We start from the raw sequence: 23,352 nt of genomic DNA, 5'->3' as shown, positions 1-23,352 counted from the left end.
TTCAGTTTTCCAAATCTTGTGAAAGCAGACTATGGAGATGCTGCAGAAACCCGGGAAACAGAGAGTTAACGAGCTGCTGTGTCCCAAACACTGATAACAGGATCTGCTGGAGAGGAGGCCGTGTGGAGGTAGGGCAGCCCTGCTCCTCCAGCCTCCTCCCTTGGGTCTGTGTTCCACTCCCAAGAGGAAAGAAACTCCCAATATTTGTAGATGCCCTGGTCAAAAAAGAATGACAGGTGTCAGACGGGTCCAAAAAAGCTAAGAGCAAATTCCCTCTCAGCATGGGAGTTGGTATTTCTCCCGTTACCTTCTGGTAGGAAGAGAAATAAAAACATAAAAGGGAAGAGAAAAGAGAGAGGGAGATCAGAGAGATGAAGGGGAGGACATCACCAGTCCTGGCTCCAGCATCGATCCAGCTGACACAGTGTCCAGGATCCCAGAGGTGCCCCTGTGAGCCCTGGATCACCCTTTTACAGCCAGGTTTTCCACACCCTGGGGCTATTTTCTCATTTTTGATGCAAACGAATCAGCAGACACAGTCCATCCCTCTGGATCCTCTTAGGATTGGGTCAGGGAGGTCTCTGGTGGTTTTGATTCCCCCCACCTTGATAACTTTTATTGGACACTCCATGCCCTGTGCTGTGCATGCTGTGCTTATCTCCAGGAGCCAGAACAAGGCTGTTTGTCCCAGAAAAGAGCTGTCCTAGCTCCATGTGCCCCCCTTTTCCAGCCATATCCTGTCCTTCCCCACAGCTGAGATACACTCCCTTATCTCCAGGCCTTGAAGAGAATCCAAAGTGATAAACCTGGGCCTGAAAAATGACCAGCTTGGGACTCTACTTGCTTCAGCAGAATGCAGGGAAAGAGAATTTAGATAGGAAAAAGCATGGTGGACACAAGTAAGACCCCAGAGAGGAAATGAAAAAATGAAAGGGAGGAAAAGAGCTGAATTACTGCTGTTAGTGGAAAATGAGCAGCTTCAGAAAGAGTTAAGGAAGAAAAGGAGGAAGACAAGCCTAAAAGTGAAAAAATCAGAGGGCCTGAAAATATCAGAGGGTCCCCTCCCCGCTCTGCAGCCACACCCTATTCCAGTTTGTCCCTTGTTATGCAGGTTTGGAACACAGCAGCACTTTAACTCCTTGGTACCCAGGATGCTACACCCCAGGGCACTGCCCACACAGTGCTGGGACCCACAGCTCTTACTGGGGCCAACTCCAGAAATTCCCTTTCCTGCCGCGGCAGGAATTTGCCATTGCGATACTTTAATTTTAAATCAAGGAGTGCAGGTGCTGCGTGGAGTCAGTGCACTGTAGTCTCTGGAATTCCTTTGGGGTTAAGGTTGGCAGATTCCTGCTTCTCACCCAAGAGTCATAAATTAACCTGAGCAGTTTGGCACAGGGGCATTTGCTCCAGGGATTTTAACTCCTTGCCCTCCAGGTCCTACACCAGCATCCTGCTATGTTAGCACTGGATATTGTGCTCCTGTGTCCATTAAAAAATTTTATTAATTGTTGACAAGAGCCAGCTGGAATGTGAATGTCCAGGCCATTATTCTGGCTGCATGGATAAGATTCCACTTGCTGGATGTGCGGCCATTAAGGCAATTTCCCATCCAAGAGCCACTGTGGAGTCACAGTTCATGACCTGAGCACAGAGCTGAGCATGACCTGAGCTGGGAGGGGCTCCTGTGAGCCGATGGGTCCCTGTTTGATCCCACACCACACTCACACAAGTTTCCTCACAGACTCCAGCCCAGATTTTCCATAGCAGAGCAGAGCTGGATCCTTAACTACAATTTAACCTTGAAACAATGACAGGGTAACAGCTCAAGGCGGTGCCTCCAAGGAGGGACTCCTAACAAAGGAATTCCACCCCCTTCCCAGGCTTTTCTCACCTCACAGCCTAAACAGAAATTGTGGGATGATCGGCTCCTACTGTGTCCCTGCATGTCCCTCCCTGCGCCCTTTGTTAAGGAAAAGTGGGGCAGTTCTCGGCCCCTGGGGCTCCGGATTGTTCCCCTCCCTCCACAGCCTCCAGGATGCTCTTACAAATCAACCTGGGTCAGATCGAACGTGTTCGTTTTTCAGGAGCCATTTCCCGCTGCATCTCCGAGCTCCAAGAGATTCAGAGGGTGTTGGAGGAGGTAAGGAATGTCCTTCCTCCGCTTCTCGGGATCATCCCGAGTTCCCATCCCGTTCTTCAGGGGCCACAGGCGGTGTTGTGATCTGTGTAGTTGTGGCAGCCAGGACTCCAAGGAGTTAAGGTTGTGTCCCAAACACTGATAAGGAGCAGGAGTTAACAGGATGTGGCTGGAGAGGGGGGCACGGCACATAGGGCAGCGCTTTTCCAGCTCCTCCCCGAAACGCAGAGACACAACAAACACTGGACAAACACAGCGGGGAAACGAGCAGGGAGATCACAACAACCCCTCAAAGCCCCCCGAACCAATTCCAGAAAGGTCCAGCAGCAGGATTGCGCACACTCCTTCATTTGCATGGGAAGTGGGAAACCTGATCCCGGGGCGGGGAAAACTTAGCCATAAGAAGGTGCCCCCACAGCATCCTGGGGATCCTGCACACCCGGATCGGCGCTGGAGCCAGGGCTGGTGATGTTCCCTGACCTCTCTCCTCTCTCCTCCTTCCTCTTTAATTTACTGATAGAAGATAAGGGGCTAACTCATCCAATTTCCATGCCAAGTGTGTAATTTACTAATCAAACCTCGTAGCTCTTTTGGGACCCTCTGGCGTTTGTCGTTCCTTTTGGACCTCGGGCATCTCCATGCCGGAGGAACTTCCCTCCCCTTTGGAGCGGGACACGGCGCTGTTCAGCATCCTCTTTCAGAGACCTTTTGCTCGTGTTCAGGGCTCCTCACGGGATAGAGTCGGGCATGTCGTGGCCTTCTAAGGACATGATTTATGCATTTTACTAATAAGAGTATGGATTTGTCATCCGTCACTTTGTCGGTGGTATCGCGGGGAAAAATAGAGGTGTCTGAGTCAGGGAAGAGCCTGTTTGGGGTCAGAGCTCCGTTTCCTTAAACGAAACTTCCTTAAAGGACTTTTTTGCGTGCGTGTTTCTGCCTAAGTTTTGTCCGGATGTTTGATTCCTTGGCTGGAAATTTCAGGAGTTTTAATTAAAATTGTCAAATTGCGCGGGTCGTTCTGCACCGGGAGAGGAAGGGAGGAGCGGAGGCTGAAGCCAGAGGCGGAACTCGGCGGCTGCCACCCCCAAAATCCCAGGTTTCAAGGCATCTTTGCATCGGGAAGAAACAGGCGGGGGCTGGTCCGGGGGCGAGGGTTCCGCCGGTCCGGAACCGCGCTCCGGGCCAATCCCACGTCCATCGGTGCTCGGTAAGGGAATCCTTAGGCTCCGATCCCGACCCGCGGCCAGGGCTCGGTAAGGGAGTTCCGGTTCTCCGGTCCCGACCCGAGGCCGGTGCTCGTCGGAAGCTCCCGCGGTTTCGGCCCCGCCGTCGTTGCCTTGACAACGAGTAGACGCCTCTCCCAATATCCGCCTCTCTTCCCTCCTTGTCCAATCAGCGCCCTGCTTTCCCTGCGCGCTGACCAATGGGGATGAGCGTCCCTCCGGCCCTCTCCTCGTGGAGGCCACGGCGCTCCTCTGGGCGGGCGAACCCGGCTGGCCAATGGCGTGTGGGAAATGGTTGAGGCGGAGTTCTGATTGGCTGCTGCTGCCCGGCGCCGTCTGTGATTGGCTGCTGCGGCTCGGCGCGGCTGAGGGGGAGGAAGATGGCGGTGCAGCGTGGCGCTGAGGCGCCGAGAATCCCGCGGTGCTTCCCAGGCTGCAGAGCCGTGTCCGGCCTCCTCCGATAGCCCTGCACCCCGGTACCGCGAGGGCAGCGCCGCCACCCGCTCCCCCTCACAGCTGTGGGGCGGGGAGAGGCACCGACACCCCCGGCAGATGCAGGGGGTGAAAGCGGGGCTGGGCTGGAACGGTTTGTGTTGAAAAGGACCTTTAAAGCCTATCCAGTGCCACTCCTGCCAGCGGCAGGGACACCTTCTAATGTCCCAGGCTGCTCCAAGTCCAACATGGCGTTGGACACTTCCAGGGAACATCCATTGCTTCTCCGGGCACTCTTGTGCCAGGGCTTCTCCGCCCTCACAGCCAAGGATTCCTTCCCAATATCCTATCTCTCTTTCAGTTTGAAGCCATTCCCTGTGTCCTGTCCCTCCATGCCTTGTCCCCGGTCCCTCTCCAGCTCTCCTGGAGCCCCTTCAGGCCCTGCCAGGGGCTCTGAGCTCTCCCTGGATCCCTCTCCTCTCCAGGTGAACATTCCCAGCTCTCCCAGCCTGGCTCCAGAGCAGAGGGGCCCCAGCCCTGGAGCAGCCTTGGGGCCTTCTCTGGACTCATTCCAGCGTGTGCCTGCCCTCCCTGTGCTGGGGACATGTCCCAAAATCCCAGAACAAGCCCCTTAGAACAGGATGTGGTTGGAGAAAGGAGAAACACGCAGGTGGGGCAGCACCTCCTGGGGCCGCTTCCCTTCTGCTCCCTGGAGATAAGGGCAGTGGGAAAAGGCAGTGCAGGAATGGAGTGGGGGAAAAGGCACAGAGTGTCAGCCAAAGATTGGTCCAGGAAAGGTGGCTCAAGAGCCCCAAAGCTTTCCAGAAAGGTCTGGGAGAAGGGACTGTTCATCCTCACTCATTTACATGAAAAAGGAGAAACCTAATTCCAGGGCAAGGAAAACTTCAGGGTGTGAAAATGTGCCCTCAGGACAGGATCAGTGATCTTCCCGCTCCCATCTGATCTCTCTCTCTTTCTTCTTTACTTTTATTCTTTTATTTCTCTTATTACCAGAAGATAAGGGCAAAAATACTAATTTCCATGCTAAGTGCTTAATTTAATAATCAAACTTTGTGAGCTTTTTTTGAACCTCCTGATCCTTGTTCCTTTTTAACCACGGGCATCCTCAAACCTTGAGATCTCCTCCTCTTCAGAGCAGGATGCAGCAGGATCCCTGGATGGTTTATTCCCTTTTCCAGTGTTCCTGTCCAAAAATCTCACCGCTTGACACCCCTGAGACTCTCCTCTGATATGATGGGGGACATCAGACCCCAAAGTTTCATTTTTGGGAATTATGTCTCTCAGCGCTGTGCTGTGTGCTGGATAACCTTTGGAGCTCAGGATTCCTTGTGGATACACAAATGAATGAAGCTCACCACAGGGGTTAATTCAACGTAAATCTGCATATTCAGGGTCATTAGGCTGATTTTAAAGCTTTTTTCCCTTTTCAGATCGATGATTTAAAGCAGCTGGGACAGACCTGGCTCCTCTCCGTGGGGAGCTCCTGTTGGAAGTTCAGTCCCGTGCTTCACTCAGCCACCTCAGCTCCTCCTCTTTGCCAAAACCGCGGGGTTTGGGGAGAAATTTAAACCTGTTTGGGACTGAGGTTGATTAGGAGCTCCCTAAACCTCCTCCCTGGTGTGTTTTTTTTGGGTTTCCCCCCCGTTGCTGGTGTGTGACGATGGGTTACTGCGCGGCCCTGAACTGCCACAACGCCTCGAGCGGGGTCTACAAGAACAGCTCGGTCAGTTTCTATGGATTCCCCCTACACAACAAAGCCCTCCTGAGGCAGTGGATCCAAAACATGGGCCGGGACATGGAGAATCCCTCCAGGTACCAGTGCCTGTGCTCGGAGCATTTCGAGGAGAGCTCCTTCAAGACGAATCCTCTGAAAATCGGCAAGAGACGGCGCCTGCTGAAGGAAGCTGTTCCCAACAAATTCATCCTGGGGATGGATGGGACCTGGCACGTGGGGACCCCCCAAAGTTTCAGCTGCGTGCCAGGCAGCAAAACCCGAAAAAGGATCCGGAATTCCGAGCCCTTTAGGGTAATTGAGGGGCTGGAGAGCGGGAATAAATTAAATTAAAGGGGAGATTTGCATGTAAAGCCTTGGAAGCAGATTGAAAAAAGATCCCTTAAAGGGTTTAATTAATAGCAATAATAATAATATTGTTATTCCCTAATAGTAAGCTTTCATTACCAGGGAGGAGCTTTTTCAGCCAGTCTGACAGATCATGGCAGTGCCTCAGGGTTTATTTAAAACACTGAATTATTTTATTTTTCACTGAAGGAAGAACGACATTCCCTGAGGGGGCTGGGCACGGATGCTGACCGCGGATATCTGTTTTTGTGACTAATTTCTGACCCAGTTGTTGGAGCAAATCATTGTTCTGGCTGAGTCACATCGCTTTAAAGCCTTTTCTCTCACTCTGGATTAACAGTAGAGGGTTCTTATGTAAAATCCTTCATTAATATGCTGCTTACACATAGCACAGACACTGCTGGGAGCAGCTGGGAGGTGCCCACGGGTTTAAACTGTTGGGATAAGAGGGTTTTCAGGGATTCACAGCCCCTCTGACTGTTGAACATTTTGCTTTTTAGGTCCCTGAGATGCTTCCTCAGTGGCCACGTCTGGAGGATTGGCAGAATGAATTTTATAAGCAATTGCTGAAGGAGAAATATGGATCTTTCATCACAATGGGAAAAGGTCAGTTTTCCCTCTCCAAAGGGAAAGAGTCTGGGTCTGGCCTGGCTCTTGTTGCTCCTCAAATCCCTGGATTTTTAGAGAAATCATCTTTTAAGTGCTTGTGAATCTTTGTGATAGATAAGAAGCTCCACAATTTTGCTTTAAAAGGCTGAAGGACAGTTTAGGATCCCAGGGAATGCAGCTGCCAACAAAGCAAAAAGGAGCAAGAGGTGGAAAAGATTTGGATACCAGAGCTGCAGTGACACACAGGATCATTAATCCTGTACCCTCATTAATTACAGTGAAGCTGTGTTTCCCTCATCCCCACACCCTGATATATGAGTCTGAGTTTGAGATTGACTGAAGAGAATTGAACTATTTTGATGCAGAAATAGTGAAATAACTTGAATGATGCCCAGAAAATGAAGACATCTCATTAATTAGCTGTAAACGTTCAGCTATATGTTTGCTTGAAGTCACTGATATTTTAAATCTATAGCTGTGAGCCCTCACTGGCTCCTCAGCATTCAGGTAATTCCTTGGATTGATTCCTAGAAGAATCTGCCGAAATCTGGGGCATTGCACAGGGAGGAATTAGCTGGGAAAAAGACAGGACTGAACCATAAAATCCAGGACCAGGCAGCTGAATTTGGGGTTAAGGCTCAAATCCGAGACCTTCCACTTTTCAACATTTAATCTTCAAACTTCTGGGTGTAATTTCTGGAATATTTTATAAAAGTTGGAGCACAAGTCCTGTTCACCTGCATCCCTTTTGTAACCCTTTTAGCCACCAGGGCAGCTGCTGCTGCTCCCTCCTCATCGGGTCTTTTCCTGGCATAACAGAGATGCTGTTTAGAGAGTGGGTGATGCAGGGACTTGCTGGAAAACCATCAGGGGAAAATATTAATAACCATCATTCCCATATTCTTTCTATTCTTTGTTCAGGTTTCTTCCTTGTTCCCAAAACCCATATCCCAGCAGGACAACCAACACAGGTCAAAGATGATCTGCAGGATTTGGAGGAAAAGAAAATTCCTGCCAGCCTCAGCACAGGTGTGTGGTGGTGTGGGAATTCACTGGCAGCACCTTGAAGTTGGTAGGATTGGAGGGATGGGGTTTTCCAGCTCATCCCTGCTTTTTTTTTTTTTTTTTTTTTAAACCCAAAACTCATAGGTTTTGTCCAGAAGCAGTGAATGGGGAATTGTTGTCTTTTGGAGATTTGTATTGTGTCACATCACATACAGGGAATGTTTGCAATCTCCTCGTTCCAGGCCATGATGGTGCCATGATCCAGGCTGCAGGAGGCACACAAGTGCATGGATCATCCTTGGGAGCATCCCAAACCCTGCACTGCCACTTCTCAGACCAGGGGGAAACATCGGGGAGCCACCAAAATCCGGCAACGAATCCGGCAACGAATCCGGGCAATCCTGTGGCAATCAGGAGCAGCAGCAGTGTGCTGGCAGGGCAGGAGGTGGATGAGTTCAGGCAGTTCCTGCTGTACCACCAGGGCCAGCCCGAGGAGGCGGCCGTGCCGTGGTTCATCTGCACGGAGTGCGGGGAGAGCTTTGCCCGCCTCGCGCACCTGCTGCGGCACCAGCGCTCCCACAGCAGGCAGCAGCCACTGCCGAGGGGACACCCACCCTCCACAGCCACCCCTCAACACGGTCCCACATTCCCAGCCTGCCTGGGCTAGAGTTGTGCAGTCAGCTGTCGAAAATCCTGCTCTGCCCACAGTTGGGGTTTGGATTAGAGTGGAGTTGGGAGATAAGGAAGTTTTCCCAAGTTGAATCGAGTTCTGGTTCGGTTTGTTGCTGGCCAGGTCATTGATTAGGACCTGGATCATTCCTGTCATTCTTACCATGCTCCATCCAGCTCCTCCTTGGAGCAGGAGTTGGATAGAGCAGCATTGGCTGTACCAAAAGAGACATTACAAAAACAAACCTGGTGCACCAAACAACACGTGCTGGAGAGCATCCAGAGTAGCACAGAGAAACACTGGAAGTTTTCAGGGATGAAAAACGAAGAATTGGAAATGGGTTTGTAAACTGATGTTTGAAGCTACCAATTCTGGGCATTATTTCCCTACTTTAGCTGCTCTCCCATTACTGTACCTGCAGAACTAACTATTTTTGTGTTCTATTTTTATATTGACCTCATGTTTTCCTGTGGGGTGAGATGCTGCTTTGGTTTCTGAAATTTTGGGGAAAAAACCCCATGGATATATTCTAAATGTGTGTACAGTGTGTCAGTGATGTTCCTCTGGGAAGTGGAAATGCAGCAGGGAGAAGGTGAGAGGAGGGGAGGGCCTGTGGAGGCAACACATGCAGATTTTGTGTTTTCTCCCCATGTGCTGGTGGTTTTCAGCATTTTTGAATATTCCAGTTGAGTGCCAAGAAGGAAAATGTGTTGCCTCCAGTTGGAGGGGTGTCCTCAGTCACAGACTCCAGCTGGAATGAAGTCTCTGGGCTCAGCAGCCCCTGAGGAGCAGCAGAGAACACCCAGCTGGTGCTGTGCTGGAGTTCCAGGAGTTCTGAGCAGGATTGGGAAAATACACTTGGCCCCAAAGCATCCTGTACCATCCCAGGTACAAGAATAACGTCCCAAAAACCTTTTGGCACTGGCTTCTCATAAATGAAGTCCTGGGGGTTGACTTTGATTTTTATTCCTCACAGAATCCCAGAGTGGTTTGGTTTGGAAGGGATTTTAAAGATCATCCCATTCCCACCCCATTCCATGGCAGGGACACCTTCCACTGTCCCAGACTGCTCCAAGCCCCATCCAGCCTGGCCTTGGGCACTTCCAGGGATCCAGGACAGCTGCTCTGGGCACCCTGTGCCAGGGCCTCACCTCCCTCCCAGGGAACAATTCCTTCCCAGTATCCCATCCATCCCTGCCCTCTGGCAGTGGGAAGCCATTCCCTATGTCCTGTCCCTCCATCCCTTGTCCACAGGCTGGGATGCTCCATTCCCACTGAGGGGTTGGTTCCTCTGTCTCCTGACCACTGGATCCCATGGGATGCTCCAGGCCCCAGCACTCCTCACTCCTGAGGGGGCAGAGCTGCTGTGGCAGACCCAGCTTTAACTCCCCACAGCCACAGAGGGATTTTCATCAGGTGCTGTCCTGGGGATCAAAGCTTCTCCCAGGAGGAACTGACATTCCCAGGGAAATATCACCTGTGTGGTAAGAGATGCTTGGAAAATTTGGGAATAAACCAAGCAAACCCTGTCTGTGCTAGCAGCAGGTGAATCCATAGCTGAGATGAAGAAACCTCAGAGGCTGAGGGAGCTGGAAAGGGGCTCAGCCTGGAGAAAAGGAGGCTCAGGGGGAACTTCTGGATCTGCACAACTCCCTGACAGGAGGGGACAGCCAGGGGAGTTGGGCTCCACTCGCAGGGAACATGGACAGGAGAACTGGAAATGGAAATGATATTTGGATTGGATATTGGAGAAAATGTCTTCATTTAAAAGGCTCAGCCCTGGAGCCATGGGGCGGGGCCTGGGGGGGGGGGATTGGGGTGTCCCAGCTGGGGGACTGAGTGCTGGAGGGGACGGGGAGCGATGACATCCTGGAGGGAAATGGCTGCTCAGGTTCCCGTGACACTGCTCAACCCGTTAACCCTTCTTATGCCACTGCCTTCCCTTCCCCCGGTGCCGGGGTCATCCCGCTCCCTGTCCAGCCCAGGAGAGATGGCCCATCCGTACGGATCCTGGAACACCGAGCACTGAAGGAGCTTTTCCCGGGATAATCCCAGGAAGGTGTGACCGTCACGCTTTTCCCTGGCCTGGCACCAGCCCTGGCACGGTTCAAACGAAAGGTCCCAGGGTCAGGATGGGCACTCAGGGTGGTTCCCAAACCCGGAATGTCCCGCCACGAGGGTCTTCTGGCCAGGACGGGGATCCTGGTGTGGGTGGTCATGTCCTCTCCGCCCACGGCGCCTGGCCCTCGGTGCCACCCAAATCGGTGTTCCCTGTTCCCAAATCCAGTCCAATGCCACCTGCACTCGTGTCAGCATCGGTGCTGCTGGCACAGCCCACACCAACTCCCACGGCGGTGCCAATGCCGCAGCTGCCGCCGGTGTCGGTGGCAGTGCTGGAGGTGCCGGTGCACCGGTGCCACTGAGAGTGCCAGTGCCAGTACCCGCGGCCGTGGCGGAGCCACTGCCGGTGCCATCGGACTGTGCCAGTGGCAGTGCCAGTGGCAGAGCCGCTGCCGTTGCCGGTGTGTGTGCTGGCGGCGGTGCCGGTGGCGGTACCGGGGCCGTGCCGGTGGCGGAGCCGCTCCCGGTGCCGGTAGGCGGCAGTGCTCGGCGCTCCGCGCTGCCGCCGCTCCCCGCCCGCTGCCGCCCAGCCCGGAGGAGGCGGATGCGATTCCCCGGCTGCCCGTGGCTGCTCGGCGGGGCGGCGGGGCCCGGCCCGTGCGCAGGCACCGACAGCGGCCCCGGCCCCGCTCCCGGCCCCGGCCCCGGCCCGGCCCCGCTCCGCGCTCGCCGCCGCCGCCGCCCGGCCCCAACCCCAGCCCCAGCCCCGGCCGCGGCCGCCGGGGCCCGGCCCAGCTCCGCGGGGCCATGGCCGAGTGGGCGCCCGCCCAGGTAAGCGCGGCCCGGAGCACCGGTACCGGCACCGGGCACGGCCGCAGGCGGAGCCGCCCCGCCCGCCCCGGCTCCCGCCGCCGCCCGGCCCGGCCCGCGCGCCCCGGCCGGGACCCCCCGGCACCCCCAGCCCGCGGGGCCTCCGCCAGCACCGGGGGCCAGAGCCGCCGTGGCTCCGGTGCCCCGGGATGGGGCTGAGCACCCCTGCCCCGGGATGTCCGCCCGTCCCCGGGATGCGCCGGGCACCGCTGACCCGGCATGTCCACGTGCCCTCGGGGTGCCCCGGGATGTCCCCAGGGACGCGACCCGCGATGGCCTCAGTGCTCCCGGGATGCCCCGCTGACCCGGGATGCCCGTGTGTTCCCAGCGTGTCCGCAGGCACCTCTGCCCCGGGATATCCCCGTGCCCCCGGGATGCCCCAGGGTGCCCCGGGATGCTCTGAGCAGGCTTCAGCCCTGGGATACCCCAGGCACTTCTGTCCTGGCATGTCCCTTTATGTCCCCAAGGTGTGTCCCTGGACATCCCTAGCCCACGCTTGCCCTGGCTGCTCCCTGCCCATCCAGCCCCATCCTCCTCCTGAGTGGGTTCCAGCGTGGGCAGACCCAGAAATGGCTCCCAAGGGATTGGGGATTGGGGTGACAAGTTGGGAGGCGGTCACCATGGTATGGCAAGTATTCCATGGGGACAGAGATGGGCACTGACCCCACGGCCACCCTGGATACCACTCACTGTCCCCTCAGGCTGGTGGGCATCGCACACAGGGGTCCCCTGCACTTCTGGGGCTGCTGGTGGCCAAAAGCCCTGGAAATGGTGAACAGAGGCCCAAGGGGGTGACTGTGGGCCTCCTCCCACTCGTGACCTCCCGGTGGCCCAGGTGCAGGAGTGGAACATGGAGGCCCCTCACCTGATGCCACTGCAGCCGCCGCTGCTGCCGGAGCGGGCGCACGTGCGGGAGGCGCAGCTCCACTCCGCCGAGGCCTCGCTCTGGACCGTGGTGGCCACGGTGCAGGCCATGGAGAGGAAGATCGACCTCCTGGCCACCCGCCTGCTCAGCCTGGAGGGCCGCTCCGGCACGGCCGAGAAGAAGCTCCTGGACTGTGAGAAGACAGCCATGGAATTTGGGAACCAGCTGGAGAGCAAGTGGGCCGTGCTGGGCACCCTCATCCAGGAGTATGGGCTGCTCCAGCGGCGCCTGGAGAACGTGGAGAATCTCCTGAAGAACAGGAACTTCTGGGTGCTGCGGCTGCCCCCCGGCCCCCGGGGCGAGGTCCCCAAGGTAAAGTGTCCCAGGGGGCTGCAGGACAGTGGGGGGACCCTTGGTTTCCCTGGGGAGTGGGCGCCGCTGAGCCGGGGGTCTTGTCCCCACAGGTGCCAGTGACATTTGTTGACATCGCCGTCTACTTCTCAGCGGAGGAGTGGAAGAACCTGGAGGAGTGGCAGAAAGAGCTATACAACAACCTGGTGAAGGAGAACTATGAGGCTTTGCTGTCCCTGGGTAAATGTCCCTTTTCCCCCTTTCCTGGCTGGATGGAGCTATGGCTGTGTCTCCTCAGTGGGTCCCCAGGGTGGATGCCCTGGTTCCCTGCCAGTGGTCAGTGGTGGCATTTGCTGTGTCCTGGGACCACCCATTCCAGAGGGGACGCTCCATGGCTCATGCTGTGTGTGGGGACAGGGTGACACACCGTGCCATGCCAGTGCTGCCATGCTGCTGCCTAGGGAGCTGGTGAAGGTCCTTGTCCCCCAGAACCCAGGATCTGAGTGTCCACACATGGAGATGCTGTGGGATTTAGGTGCATTCTCTGCCAGGAGGGACACCAGGTCCTGGCAGCCTGGTGTGTCCCCAGAGTATTCCCCAAAGCCTGGGTGACAGAGAGGGGGTGACAGGCATGGGGTGACATCGTTCTGTGTCCCTGGCAGATGGGGCCCTGTCCAGAAGCGAGGCACAGCCCCGCAGCGAGCGTGGGGACGGGCCCTGTGTCCCTGAGCAGCGGGAGCTGGAGCAGAGAGAGCTGCAGCCAGATGCCTGTGCGGGTGAGGCACTGTCCCCACTGTCCCCTCTGTCCCCACTGTCCCCCCTGTCCCCACTGTCCCCACCTCATGTTCCTCCACCCTCCTCACCCCAGGGATGCCTCTCCTTCTTCCGTGACAGTCCCAATCCCAGTGGGCCCAGTTCTCCAGCTGTGACTGGGAACTGCCATGAGTGACCCCAGCAAATCCGTGACTGTTGTGCTGGACATTTTGGGTATCCATCACTGGGAGATCCACATGTCCCCTGCTGCCACCACATTGTGCCAGAGCCCATGGGCTGTGTCACAGTCATTCAGCCCCATCAACTGTGCCATTGTCACCTGTCCCCAATGGGCTCTGCCACAGTCATCTATTCCCAGGGGTTGTGCCTGTCCCCAAGGGCTGTCTCAGGGTCACCCATCACCAAGGGCTGTCCTACAGTCACCTGTCCCCACAGCTCCCTGGGGGTGTTGGATGTCCGTAACTGCTGTGGGATAAGGATGTCCCCTGAGGCCAGAGTCCAGGGGTCACACACCACAGGATGTGGTGGCCTTGGGTCACAGTGTGGCTCCATCCCAGCCCTGGCGAAGTATCTCCTTGTGAACAGAGTCGCTGATCTCCACCTCCGACATCCTGTCCCGGATCAAGCAGGAGGTGGCCTTCGTGGGGGAGCAGCAGTTCCCTGAGGAGCGGGGGATGCCGCCAGACCCCTGTGCAGGTGAGCACGGGGCTGAGCCTGCACCCACCGCAGCCATTCCCTCCCCCGCCTCCCGGAGCAGGGTGTGGCCCCGCGTGGCTGAGTCCCTGTCGCCGTCCCTGTCCCTCCCTGCAGGTGCGGATGCCCTGATCACCGCGCACGACTTCTTGTCGTGGATCAAGCAGGAGGAAGAGCCCTGTGTCCGGGAGCCCTGGGAGCTGCCCGAGAGGGAGATGCTGCCCCCGGGCCCTGGTCCTGGTGAGCGATCCCCACCATGGGGCTGGGGTGAGGGGACGAGCTGTGACTTGGGGACATCCCCAGTGTCCCCGGTAGGCCTGACCAGTCTCTCTGTCCCCTGCAGCCAGCGAGGGGCTGCTGGTGAAGACGGAGGAGCGGTGCCCCCACGCCGATCCCCCCGAGGAGGTGGGTTTGCCGGGCAGCTCCGGGGAGCTGCTCTTCCCCTCCACGGGCTTCGGGACCCCCGAGGGACAGGCGGCGGTGCCAGCGGCGGTGGCTCTGCCAGCACAGCACAGACTGGGCAAAGCTCCGGGCCCCGAGCCGGGCCCGGGGGCCGATACCGGGAGCGTCCCCGCGGCGCCGCCGGGCCCCGCCGAGGAGCGGCCGCACGGATGCGCCGAGTGCGGGAAGAGCTTCAGCGGCAAGAAGAGCCTGCGGATCCACCAGCGCAGCCACGCGGCCGAGCGGCCCTACCCGTGCGCCGAGTGCGGCAAGAGCTTCAATTGCCACTCGGGGCTGGTGCGGCACCAGATGATCCATCGCGGCGAGCGGCCCTACAAGTGCTCCGAGTGCGGCAAGTGCTACAGCCGCAAGGAACACCTGCAGAACCACCAGCGGCTGCACACCGGCGAGCGCCCCTTCGCCTGCGCCCAGTGCGGCAAGAGCTTCATCCGCAAGCAGAACCTGCTCAAGCACCAGCGCATCCACACCGGGGAGCGCCCGTACCAGTGCCCCGCCTGCGGCCGCAGCTTCCGCTACAAGGAATCGCTCAAGGATCACCAGCGGGTCCACAGCGCCGAGGCGGGGCCGCCGCCGCTGCCCCCGCCCGGGATCCTGCCCCCCGGGGATTAGGGGCCACCCCGCCGCGGACTGGCACCCCCCCGGGACGGGGACAGCCACCGGTCACTCAGCTTCCGACCAAATCGAGGTGCCCGGCCGGGGCGGGGGGTACGCGGGGAGCCCCGGGGGGAGGACGAGCCCCCAGGTCCCCCGCCACGGACGGACACTTCACCCCCCCAGCGCTCCCCCCACGGACAATGTCGCCGCACGGGGTGGGGGGCAGCCCCCCGCCGTGTCCCCCCGCGCCACCCCCCGCCTGCCGCTCTGTCCCCTCGCCCCCGATGCTTATTTTTACTGCCCCCCTTTCCCCGCGCCGTCCCGCTGTACAGTGCTTGGGGTGTAGTTTTGTATGGACGAAGCGATACGGAATAAAGTCGTGCTGGGCTGCAGAGCCTTCAGCACCCCCGCCGCGGGTCCCCCCGTGCTCTGTGGCCGCACTCCCGCCCTGTCCCCGGGGTCCTGCACCGTGGGAAGGCAGCAACAGTAGGATGGGAAAGTGGGAATGGCAGCGTTGTGGGTCCGGGGGTGTGGGGGCTCAGGAGTCACCGGCTGTGGTGGCCTCGTGCTGGTGGGGCTGTGTGGAGACCCCCACTCCTGTCACTGACCCATCCCTGGGTCCTTCCTGTCCCCAGGTCCCTCCTACCCTTGATTTGGGGATAGCAGTTATTGCACACAATTTTTTTCTCCACAGCCATGTGAATCCAGGGCCCTTCCTCAGGCACCCTGGGGTCCCCAAGCTGGGTGTCACCATCCTCCTGGGTGACCCTGCTGCCCCACTGTCCCCTCCCTGGGTGCTGGGGGCCTGGAGGAGGGGACAGCACAGGGGACACAGAGGCTCCCAGTGCTGTCACCCTGATGTAGGCTGGAGATGGAGGGGGGAGACGGGTGCAGTGCTAGGGTGCCCTGGGGACACTGCACATGCTGTGGGGACACTGTACTTGCCATGGGGACCTTGGGCATTCCCTGGGGGCCCTGCACACTGCTGGGGACACTGCATCTTGCCTGAGGACCCCAAATGCTGCTGGGGACACTGGACACTTCCTGGGAATCCTGCACACACTCTGGGAACACTACACAATGCCTGGGGACCCTACAAGCTGTCCAAGGGGCCTTACATGATATCAGGGACCATCCACACTCCCTGGGGACACTGCAAGGGACCTTGGATACTCCCTCAGGACACTACACACTCCTGGAACTTGTCAGGCTGGGCCTTGCACTTTCCTGGAGAAACTATGAACTCACTGGGGACACTGCAAGCTGCCTGGGGACCCCAAATAGTCCTGGGCAGGGGACCCTCCACGTTCCTCCCAGGATGTGCATGCCCTGACCCCTCTCCAGATCCAGTGAGCTGCTGTTTCCAAGCCTGGACAGCACAGCTCTTGTTCCCCAGCCCTGATCCCAGGATGCTGAGCTGCCCCAAAGGAGTGGGGTGAAGCTCGTTTGTCCCATGGCCTCGTCCCCATTCAGGGCTGCAAAGTCATGAGTCAAACGACCCCACTGGCCCAGCTCCCACCCCCACACAGAGATGACACACAAAACGGTAATTTCTGTGTTTTTTTGGAGGCTTTTTTTTTTTTAACAGAAGTTTTATGGTTATATGCAAATTAGGTCATTAAATGATTTGCATAAAATGTTCGCACGTCAGCGACTAAGTGTTCCTAACTCCCACCCCCCGACAGGTAGTAAATCCTACTGGACTAGCGCTGTCACGCCGCGCTGTCACACGTGTCCCCCGCGGGCACGGCGGCGTCACCTCGGGGCGCTCCCGCGCCTCAACTCGCCCGGGGGACACGTGGGCAACCTGCCCGGAGCGCTCCGAGCCCGCGGCAGGCTTGGGGCAGCGCCGGCCACCCGTCCTCCGTCCCTTCCCGCGGGGATCCATCCGGGTGCCGCCCGCGTCACCGCACACCGTCCCCCCGGGGCGGCCGCGGGCACTCCGTGTCCGTGGCGGAGCGGCTCCCGCCCGTCCCTAGCTGTTGGTGAGGAAGAGGCGTCTGTGTCGGGAAGCGGAGCCGCGCGGCCGCCCGCGGCGCCGGCCCCGGCCGCGGTTACCGAACGGGCTCCGGCTGGGCACGGCGGTGTCTGCCCAGCCCGAGCTCCCGGCCGGCGGCTCGGGGAAGCTGGGCTCGGCTTTGGGCTGCTCGAGGAGCGGGCTGGGGTCGCGGCGGGGCTCGGGGGGCGGCGGGGCCGGGCTCTGGCGGGCGCCGGCGCGCTCCTGGCGCAGGTAGCGCAGCTCGTCGCGGATGTCCGTGAGGACGCCGAGCAGGCGGAACTGCAGCTCCCGGTCGCGCGCCCGCTCCTCGCGCTGGGTGGCCCGTTCCTCCTGCCACATGGCCAGCTCCTGGTGGTACAGCTGGTCCCACTGCTCCTCCAGGTCGAGCAGGTGATGGATGCTAGTCCTCCAGCTCTCGCGGCGGTCCTCGCGCAGGCGGGAGCAGCCCAGCCCGCGGGCGGGGCCGGCGGCGGCCGGGGCGTCTCCCGGCGGGGAGGCGGAGGAGGGCAGCGATTCCTCGGTCAGGGCGCCGTGCAGCGGGGAGCGGGCCGGGGGCTCCTCCTCCGCCGGAGCCTTCTCCCAGGTGGGCCCCATCAGTACCCTGGGCAAGGCGCCCACCTCCGGGCCCGGGCCCCCCGCCTGCTCCTCGGGATGCGCCGAGTCGAGCCCGCGGCCCAGGGCGGGCAGGTCGGACGCGCCCTCGTGTCCCCAGTCCGAGTGAGCGTCCGCGGGGTTGAGGGAGTCCTCGGGCAGGGAAGTGACGGAGCCCTGGGAGCTGCACCGGCGGATCAGCATGGCCTGGCGGGACAGTTTCATGTCCTCCTCCGCTGACATGGGGGCCTCGGGCCCCGGCTGCATCCCCGCGGCCCCACCGTGGCCCCTCTCCACCTCCCGGCCTTCCCGTTCCTCCTCCTCCGACATGGAGGCGTAGGAGACCAGGGACTCGTTTCGCAGGGATGGGGAGATGGCCGACGCGTCTGGAGTGCGCAGCTCTGGTCCCGACTCGGCTGGGAGAGGACAGAAGAGAAAACTCAGGTGAGCCACAGCACTGCCCTGGCCCCAGGCCCTCCCTGGCACGTGGATCCCAGAGGATGTCCATCCTGACTCCACTCCCAGCAGATCCACAACCCCACTGCCACCGGATCTTCAACCAAACCCCGCTGCCAGCAGATCTCCCTTCTGACCCAGCAGATCTCCATCCTGACCCAGTGGATCTCCATCCGGACCCCACTCCCAGTGGATGTCCATCCAGACCCAGCCCATCTCCACCCCGCCCTGCTCCCGGCCCCCCCAGCCGCGCTGTTCCCGCCGTACCGGAGCCGCCCTGCCCCTCTCCTCGGCCGTACTCGCAGACGCCGGCGGGGTCGGGGCTCTGTCCCGGCAGGCGCGGCACGGCCGAGCCCTCCACGTCAGGCAGGGCCGAGGGCTGCCCGTTGGTGTCGATGTAGATGCTGGGGTGGCTCACGCCAGGCTGCAGGTGCATGAAGGGCTGCTTGGACGCGCCAGGGAAGAACAGATCTGTGGGACACACAGGATGTGGCCTCAGCTGACGGGGACACGGCAGCCCCAGGGTACAGAGGCTCCCACAAGGCCATCCCGTGCCATCGCTCAGCCTCGCCTGCCCCAGCACCATCCTGAACCCCCCAAGTGCCAGAGAATCGTGGGGTTGGGGAATAAGCTGAGCTGGGAGGGACTCACTGATCCAACTCCTGGCCCTGCACAGACACCCCAACAATCCCACCCCGTGCATCCCTGAGTGTGTTGTCCAAACCTCCTGGAGCTCTGGCAGGGTTGGAGCTGTGCCCATTCTCTGGGAGCCTGGGCAGTGCCCAGCACCCTCTGGGGGAAGAACCTTTCCCTGATTTTCAGCCTAACCCTCTTCTGGCACAGCTTCATGCCATTACACAGGATTTCTTCCTTCAGCCTAGAGCCCTGTGCTTGGCACATGACCAGCATCTGGATCAGAGACAGCCAAGTCTGGGCCACATGGACTGAGCCTATGATGCCCCCAGTGAAACCAGAGAGACCACTTCGGGATCAAACAGCATCAAATTAAAGAAAAGAAGAACAAAAAAGACCCGCTCCTGCAAAGCTTGAGGTGCTCCTACCAATCCTGTTGATCTGACACAGTTTTCCCAGAGAAGCTGTGGCTGCCTCTGGATTCCTGGAAGTGTCCAAGGCCAGGCTGGACAGGTTGCAACCTGGCGTAGCACAAGGTGTCCCTGCCCATGGCACAGGGTGGAACGGGATGAGCTTTAAGATCCCTTCCAACTCAAACCACTCTGTGATTTCTACAACTCACTGATCCCAGGTTATTTCCACAGAGGATTTCTAATCCCAGCACACGCAGTTCCCTACCTCGGTGGCTGGCACTTGGGTACCAAGCAGGACCATGACTCTGCTACAATCCCACCACAAACCCCAGAGTCTCCTTCCACAACCCACAACAGCCAGCTGAGAACACCAGCATGGCCGGACATCCCTCAGGGAGCACAGCCGGCCACCCCCTGCCCGCAGAACCGCCACCACTGACCTGGGTCCAGGATGATCTCGGGCTCCGAGTCGTGGCTGGCCTGCAGGAAGGTGGAAGCCACCATCTTCTCCAGGGGCGTGAGGCGCGGCTTGTGGAGCGGCCCCCCGGCGCGGTTCACGGGCAGGTGCTTCTTGGAGGTGATTTTCTTCTTGACGTCCAGCCGCAGGTCGCGCCACTTGTGCTTGAGGTCGTCGATGGAGCGCTCGGTGTAGCCCAGGAAGTTGACGCGGCTTTGGATTTGGGTCCAGAGCTGCTTCCGCCGCACGGGGTGAGCCCGCAGGGCCTCGGACCCGTACAGGGCGCTGAAATGCCGGACCACATTCCAGACCAGCGTCTCGGTCTCGTCATTGGAGAAGTTGGCCTTCCTCTTCCGGCCAGACGCTGGCATCGCCTGCGAGGCTGCGGCAGAGGTGGAAGGGGCACAATTGAACCTCGGTCCCCACTCCTCTCTGTCAGCTCCTGGGGGGAACATGGGGCTGCGGGAGCCCGAGGGAGCCGCGGAGGAGGGAGCCGAAGCAAGAGCCCCGGAGGCATCCATGGCAGGGGAGGCTTGGGCCGGGGAGGATCTAAAGAGCCGCTTCGGCACAGCACGCGGCACGGGCGCACCGCATCGCCTCGCCCGGCTCGAGAGCACCTGGGAGGGGAGAAAAGGAAAGGGCAGCGGTGGCTGGTGGCAGCGCGGGGGGACGGCGAGGGCCCCCCGGCTCTCTCCAGCCAGAGGCAGCCGGGACCCTCCAGGCAGCCGCCACGGGGACGTGGCCGTGCTGCGCATCAGGACCACGGTGAGGGGTCGTGGTGAGCGCCTCGGGCACAGCACCTGCCTCAGAAGGGGCCAAGGAGCACCTCAGGGCCACGCTGAGGGTGATGGGGGCACCTCAAGGCCACGGCAAGGGGATCATGGCAATGCCAGCTATGATGGGGAAAGTCTTGGGCAGGATGAGCACTTCAGCTTCGCAGCCAGGGCCTCGGGGCCACAGCACTGACCAAGACCTGAAGGACAGGTCCAGGGGCGTTGGCCACGGTGAGCACCTCCAGACCCTGGCCAAGAAGCAGGCCTTGACCAGGGTCATGGCCATGGTGAGAACATCAAGAGCCCAGTAAGGTGAGCACCTCAAGCTCCCAGTGGGGACCCTGGGGTCATGGTGAAACCCATGGCCACAGTGAGAGCCCCAGGGCCATGGCCAAGGCTCACCCCGAGGCCATGGGGAGCAGCTCAAGCTCACAGGGGGCACCCTGGCACCAGGACAATGACCAAGGCCATGACAAGTGTTGCAAGGCCATAATGAAGACCCTGGCAAAGGCCTTGGCCATGATGAACACCTGAAGAGCCCAGTGAGGACCTCGCTCCACAGAAAAGACCTTGACTACAGTGAGCACCCCAAGCTCCCAGCAAGAACCTTGCAGACACAGCAAAGACCTCGGCCACGGTGCACACTTGGAGCTCCCAGGGAGCACCGTGGGGCCATGGCAAAGACCTCGGCCATGGTAAACACCGTGAACACCCCAAACTCCTCCTGAGGAACGTGGGACCACATCAAAAACCTTGGCCGTAGCAAGCGCTCCAAGGCCATGATGAAGCCGTTGGCCACGGTACACACCTGGACCAGGTGTGCACACCTCAAGTTCCCACGACGACCACAGTAAAGACCACGGCGCCCATCGCACCCTCAGCCCCCACCGAGCCCCGGGAGCACCGCAGCAGCCCCGCGCAGAGCCCGCAGCCCCGCGGTGCCTCCGAGGCCCCTTCCATGCCCCGAGCCCCCTCCCCATCCTCGGGGCCCTCCGGCAGCGCCCACACCCGCGGGGCCCGGGGGGCTGCGCGTTGCCCTCCCTCGGCTTTGTTCGCGCTTCTCTGCCCGGGCACAAAGCGGCCGGGCCGGGGCCTGCCCCGCGGAGCCCCCCCCCCCCATTCGGGATCCCACTGCGGGCGGGTGCGCGGGGCAGGCACCGGCCGCGGCCCCGCGGCTCCCCCCGGCCCGCCGCCCCCCCCCGGCCCCGGGGCAGCGCTTACCTGCGCCGGGACGGGCGTGCGGGGCGCGGGGGGCGCGGAGCGGGGCCCCGGCGGCGGCGGGAGGGGGGGCTCAGGTCCGGCGGCGGGTAATGGCTCCCGCCTCGGCGGAACTCGCCTTCATTTCCTCCGAGCGCCGGCGCGGGCCCTGCGCGACACCACCGCCCGCGGGCCCCCCCTGGCGGCACCGCCGCGCACGGCGGGGGCGGGACCGCGCACCGGGGACAGCCCCGCGGGAGGGGACAGCCCACCGGGACATCCCACCGGAACGGGACAGCCCACCGGGACATCCCACCGGAACGGGACATCTCTGTGGGAGGGGACATCGCATCGGGACAATCCCACCGGAACGGGACATCCCACCGGCAGGGATCATCCCCGCGGGAAGGGACATCCCACAGGGACGAGACATCACTGCATTCTTCCCCGAGGGGACGGCGGGTACCCACTGGGGATACCCATCCCGGGGTGATACACCCCTGTATCCCGCTCCAGAGGATGCCGCGGGTGCCCCCCCGGGGCTGTGTCCCTGTGGGAATCCCGCCATGCCCCCTATCCCTCTACCCCCGTGATGGTGAATCCCATGGAGGTCCCACCCTGCTGCACCCCATGGACTCCCATGACGGTGTGTCCCCCGTGGGGATCCCCCAGTGCATCGAGTCGCTGCGTCTCCCCCACTTTCCCAGCCCTGGTTGTGCATCCCTGTGGGGGTCCTGCCTGCTGCACCCCATACCCGCATCCCCTGTAACTGCATCCCCCTCCCCTGGGTGCTTCATGGCCACCGGTGACTCTGTATCCGTGTGGGGATCTCCCTGTGGCCTCCATCCCTGTACCCCCTGGGCCTGTGGGGACACCTCTGTCCCTGCCTGGTGGCCTGGTGACCTCCAGCAGCCCCAACTCTCTGTAGACAAGCAGAGGGTCATCCTCGTACCCCATCCCACCTCAGGGACCCCGGTGTGGGGGGACAGGGTGCACAGTGTACACGGGGGGCTGTGCAGGAGACCCCAGGGTGCTCGTGGGTGCCACCAAGGCTGGCACAGCCAGGACAGGGTGGTCAGCCAGGTCCTCACTGCCCGCTGCCAGGTGCTGCCATGGCCCTGGTACCCGCCTGGGGATGTCACAGCTCGAGGTGGCTGTGGAGGCCACGGTGGCCCTAGGAGAGGAAGGAGGGGAGTTTGGGGTGGCCCCACTGATCCCGGCAACCCCGGAGAGTTCTGCTCCGCTCACAGTGGATGTGACAGAAGAATAAAACCACCCGTGCTTCGCTTTGCTGAAGCCCAACTTTTTAATGCCTGTAACAATCCCCCGGTCACCACGTGGTGACAGCAGCCGGTGATGCCCGATTCCCCCATGGGAAGGAGCTGCTGTCCCCAGCACAGGGACACTCCAGCACCATCCACATCCCCCCACGGCAGTCACAACTACTCCACTCAGGGCAAATCCCCACTGGCAGCAGCTCCACATCGTTTCCTGCTGGCTGCAGCAGCCACCCTCTGGAAGAAGGTTCTGGCAAGCAGGTTTGTGTCCCCAGCACTGCCACTGCCCCACGGGTGACACCCAGAGCGTGGCGGCTCCACAGCCCCCACACACGGTGATCCCACGGGGCCATACAGACCCACGGCAAACCCCACGGCACAACTGCAGGGAACAGTGGCCAGGCCGGGCCAGTGACAGCCCCAGTGAGCACCGGCCCCTCTCACGGGCACCAGCGGGTCACTGCCTGGGAGGGGTGTCCCCGAGGAAGGCTCGCCCAGCGCCGGCTGACACCATGTGCACCGCATCCTCCAGCTCGTAGAAAGCTTGGAAGAGGTCCGGCGACGTGGCCTGGCACTCCAGGTACCTCCGCAGCGTGGCCAGGCTCTTCCAGACCTCTCGCTCCGAGGGGCACGGCGGCACGGCCGCCAGCTCGCCCGCGTCCTCGCCCTCCGCCGTGCCCTCGTCCCCGTCCGCCTCCGCCGG

General features: G+C 60.4%; 2 protein-coding genes across 3 annotated transcripts; one reads left to right on the top strand and one right to left on the bottom strand.

Annotated features, from left to right (window-relative positions):
* The first annotated feature begins 86 nt into the window (after positions 1-86).
* Positions 87-15,265, top strand: LOC106862799 (uncharacterized). Its single transcript, XM_088154799.1, has 13 exons — positions 87-2,605; positions 5,250-5,845; positions 6,400-6,505; positions 7,430-7,537; positions 7,756-8,175; positions 8,605-8,657; positions 10,471-10,909; positions 11,894-12,351; positions 12,444-12,570; positions 12,993-13,106; positions 13,690-13,800; positions 13,915-14,037; positions 14,141-15,265. The coding sequence occupies exons 2-13, from the start codon at positions 5,480-5,482 to the stop codon at positions 14,866-14,868; spliced, it is 3,153 nt and encodes a 1,050-aa protein (XP_088010925.1). The 5' UTR covers positions 87-2,605; positions 5,250-5,479; the 3' UTR covers positions 14,869-15,265.
* Positions 15,266-16,403: 1,138 nt separating this feature from the next.
* LOC148225035 (uncharacterized) lies at positions 16,404-21,532 on the bottom strand. 2 transcript variants are annotated; one of them, XM_088175052.1, is made up of 4 exons: positions 21,397-21,532; positions 19,386-19,784; positions 18,167-18,370; positions 16,404-17,859 (listed from the first exon to the last, which is right to left on the bottom strand). In XM_088175052.1, exons 2-4 carry the CDS (start codon positions 19,771-19,773, stop codon positions 16,829-16,831), a joined length of 1,623 nt encoding a protein of 540 aa, XP_088031178.1. In that variant the 5' UTR covers positions 19,774-19,784; positions 21,397-21,532; the 3' UTR covers positions 16,404-16,828. The 2 variants fall into 2 exon arrangements, with proteins under 2 accessions (XP_088031178.1, XP_088031128.1); XM_088175002.1 differs by lacking the exon at positions 21,397-21,532 and having other exon boundaries at positions 19,386-20,028.
* Between the last annotated feature and the right edge of the window lie 1,820 nt (positions 21,533-23,352).

The sequence above is a fragment of the Sturnus vulgaris genome, chromosome 1 (assembly GCF_052056855.1).
Source record: "Sturnus vulgaris isolate bStuVul1 chromosome 1, bStuVul1.hap1, whole genome shotgun sequence".
NCBI lineage: Eukaryota > Metazoa > Chordata > Aves > Passeriformes > Sturnidae > Sturnus > Sturnus vulgaris.
Note: the sequence above shows the minus strand (reverse complement) of the source record. Positions and strands in the feature narration are given on the sequence as shown.

What these genes read in the sequence shown, in the direction of transcription:
- LOC106862799 (XM_088154799.1), top strand. Translation starts at nt 5,480, where the DNA reads ATGGGTTACTGCGCGGCCCTGAACTGCCACAACGCCTCGAGCGGGGTC. An exon ending in GGGGCCCGGCCCGTGCGCAG is followed by an intron (nt 10,910 to 11,893) that starts GCACCGACAGCG and finishes AATGGTGAACAG; the next exon opens with AGGCCCAAGGGGGTGACTGT. An exon ending in GCCGCCAGACCCCTGTGCAG is followed by an intron (nt 13,801 to 13,914) that starts GTGAGCACGGGG and finishes CCCTCCCTGCAG; the next exon opens with GTGCGGATGCCCTGATCACC.
- LOC148225035 (XM_088175002.1), bottom strand. Translation starts at nt 19,923, where the DNA reads ATGGATGCCTCCGGGGCTCTTGCTTCGGCTCCCTCCTCCGCGGCTCCC. An exon ending in CGAGATCATCCTGGACCCAG is followed by an intron (nt 18,371 to 19,385) that starts GTCAGTGGTGGC and finishes TGTGTCCCACAG; the next exon opens with ATCTGTTCTTCCCTGGCGCG. An exon ending in AGAGGGGCAGGGCGGCTCCG is followed by an intron (nt 17,860 to 18,166) that starts GTACGGCGGGAA and finishes GTCCTCTCCCAG; the next exon opens with CCGAGTCGGGACCAGAGCTG.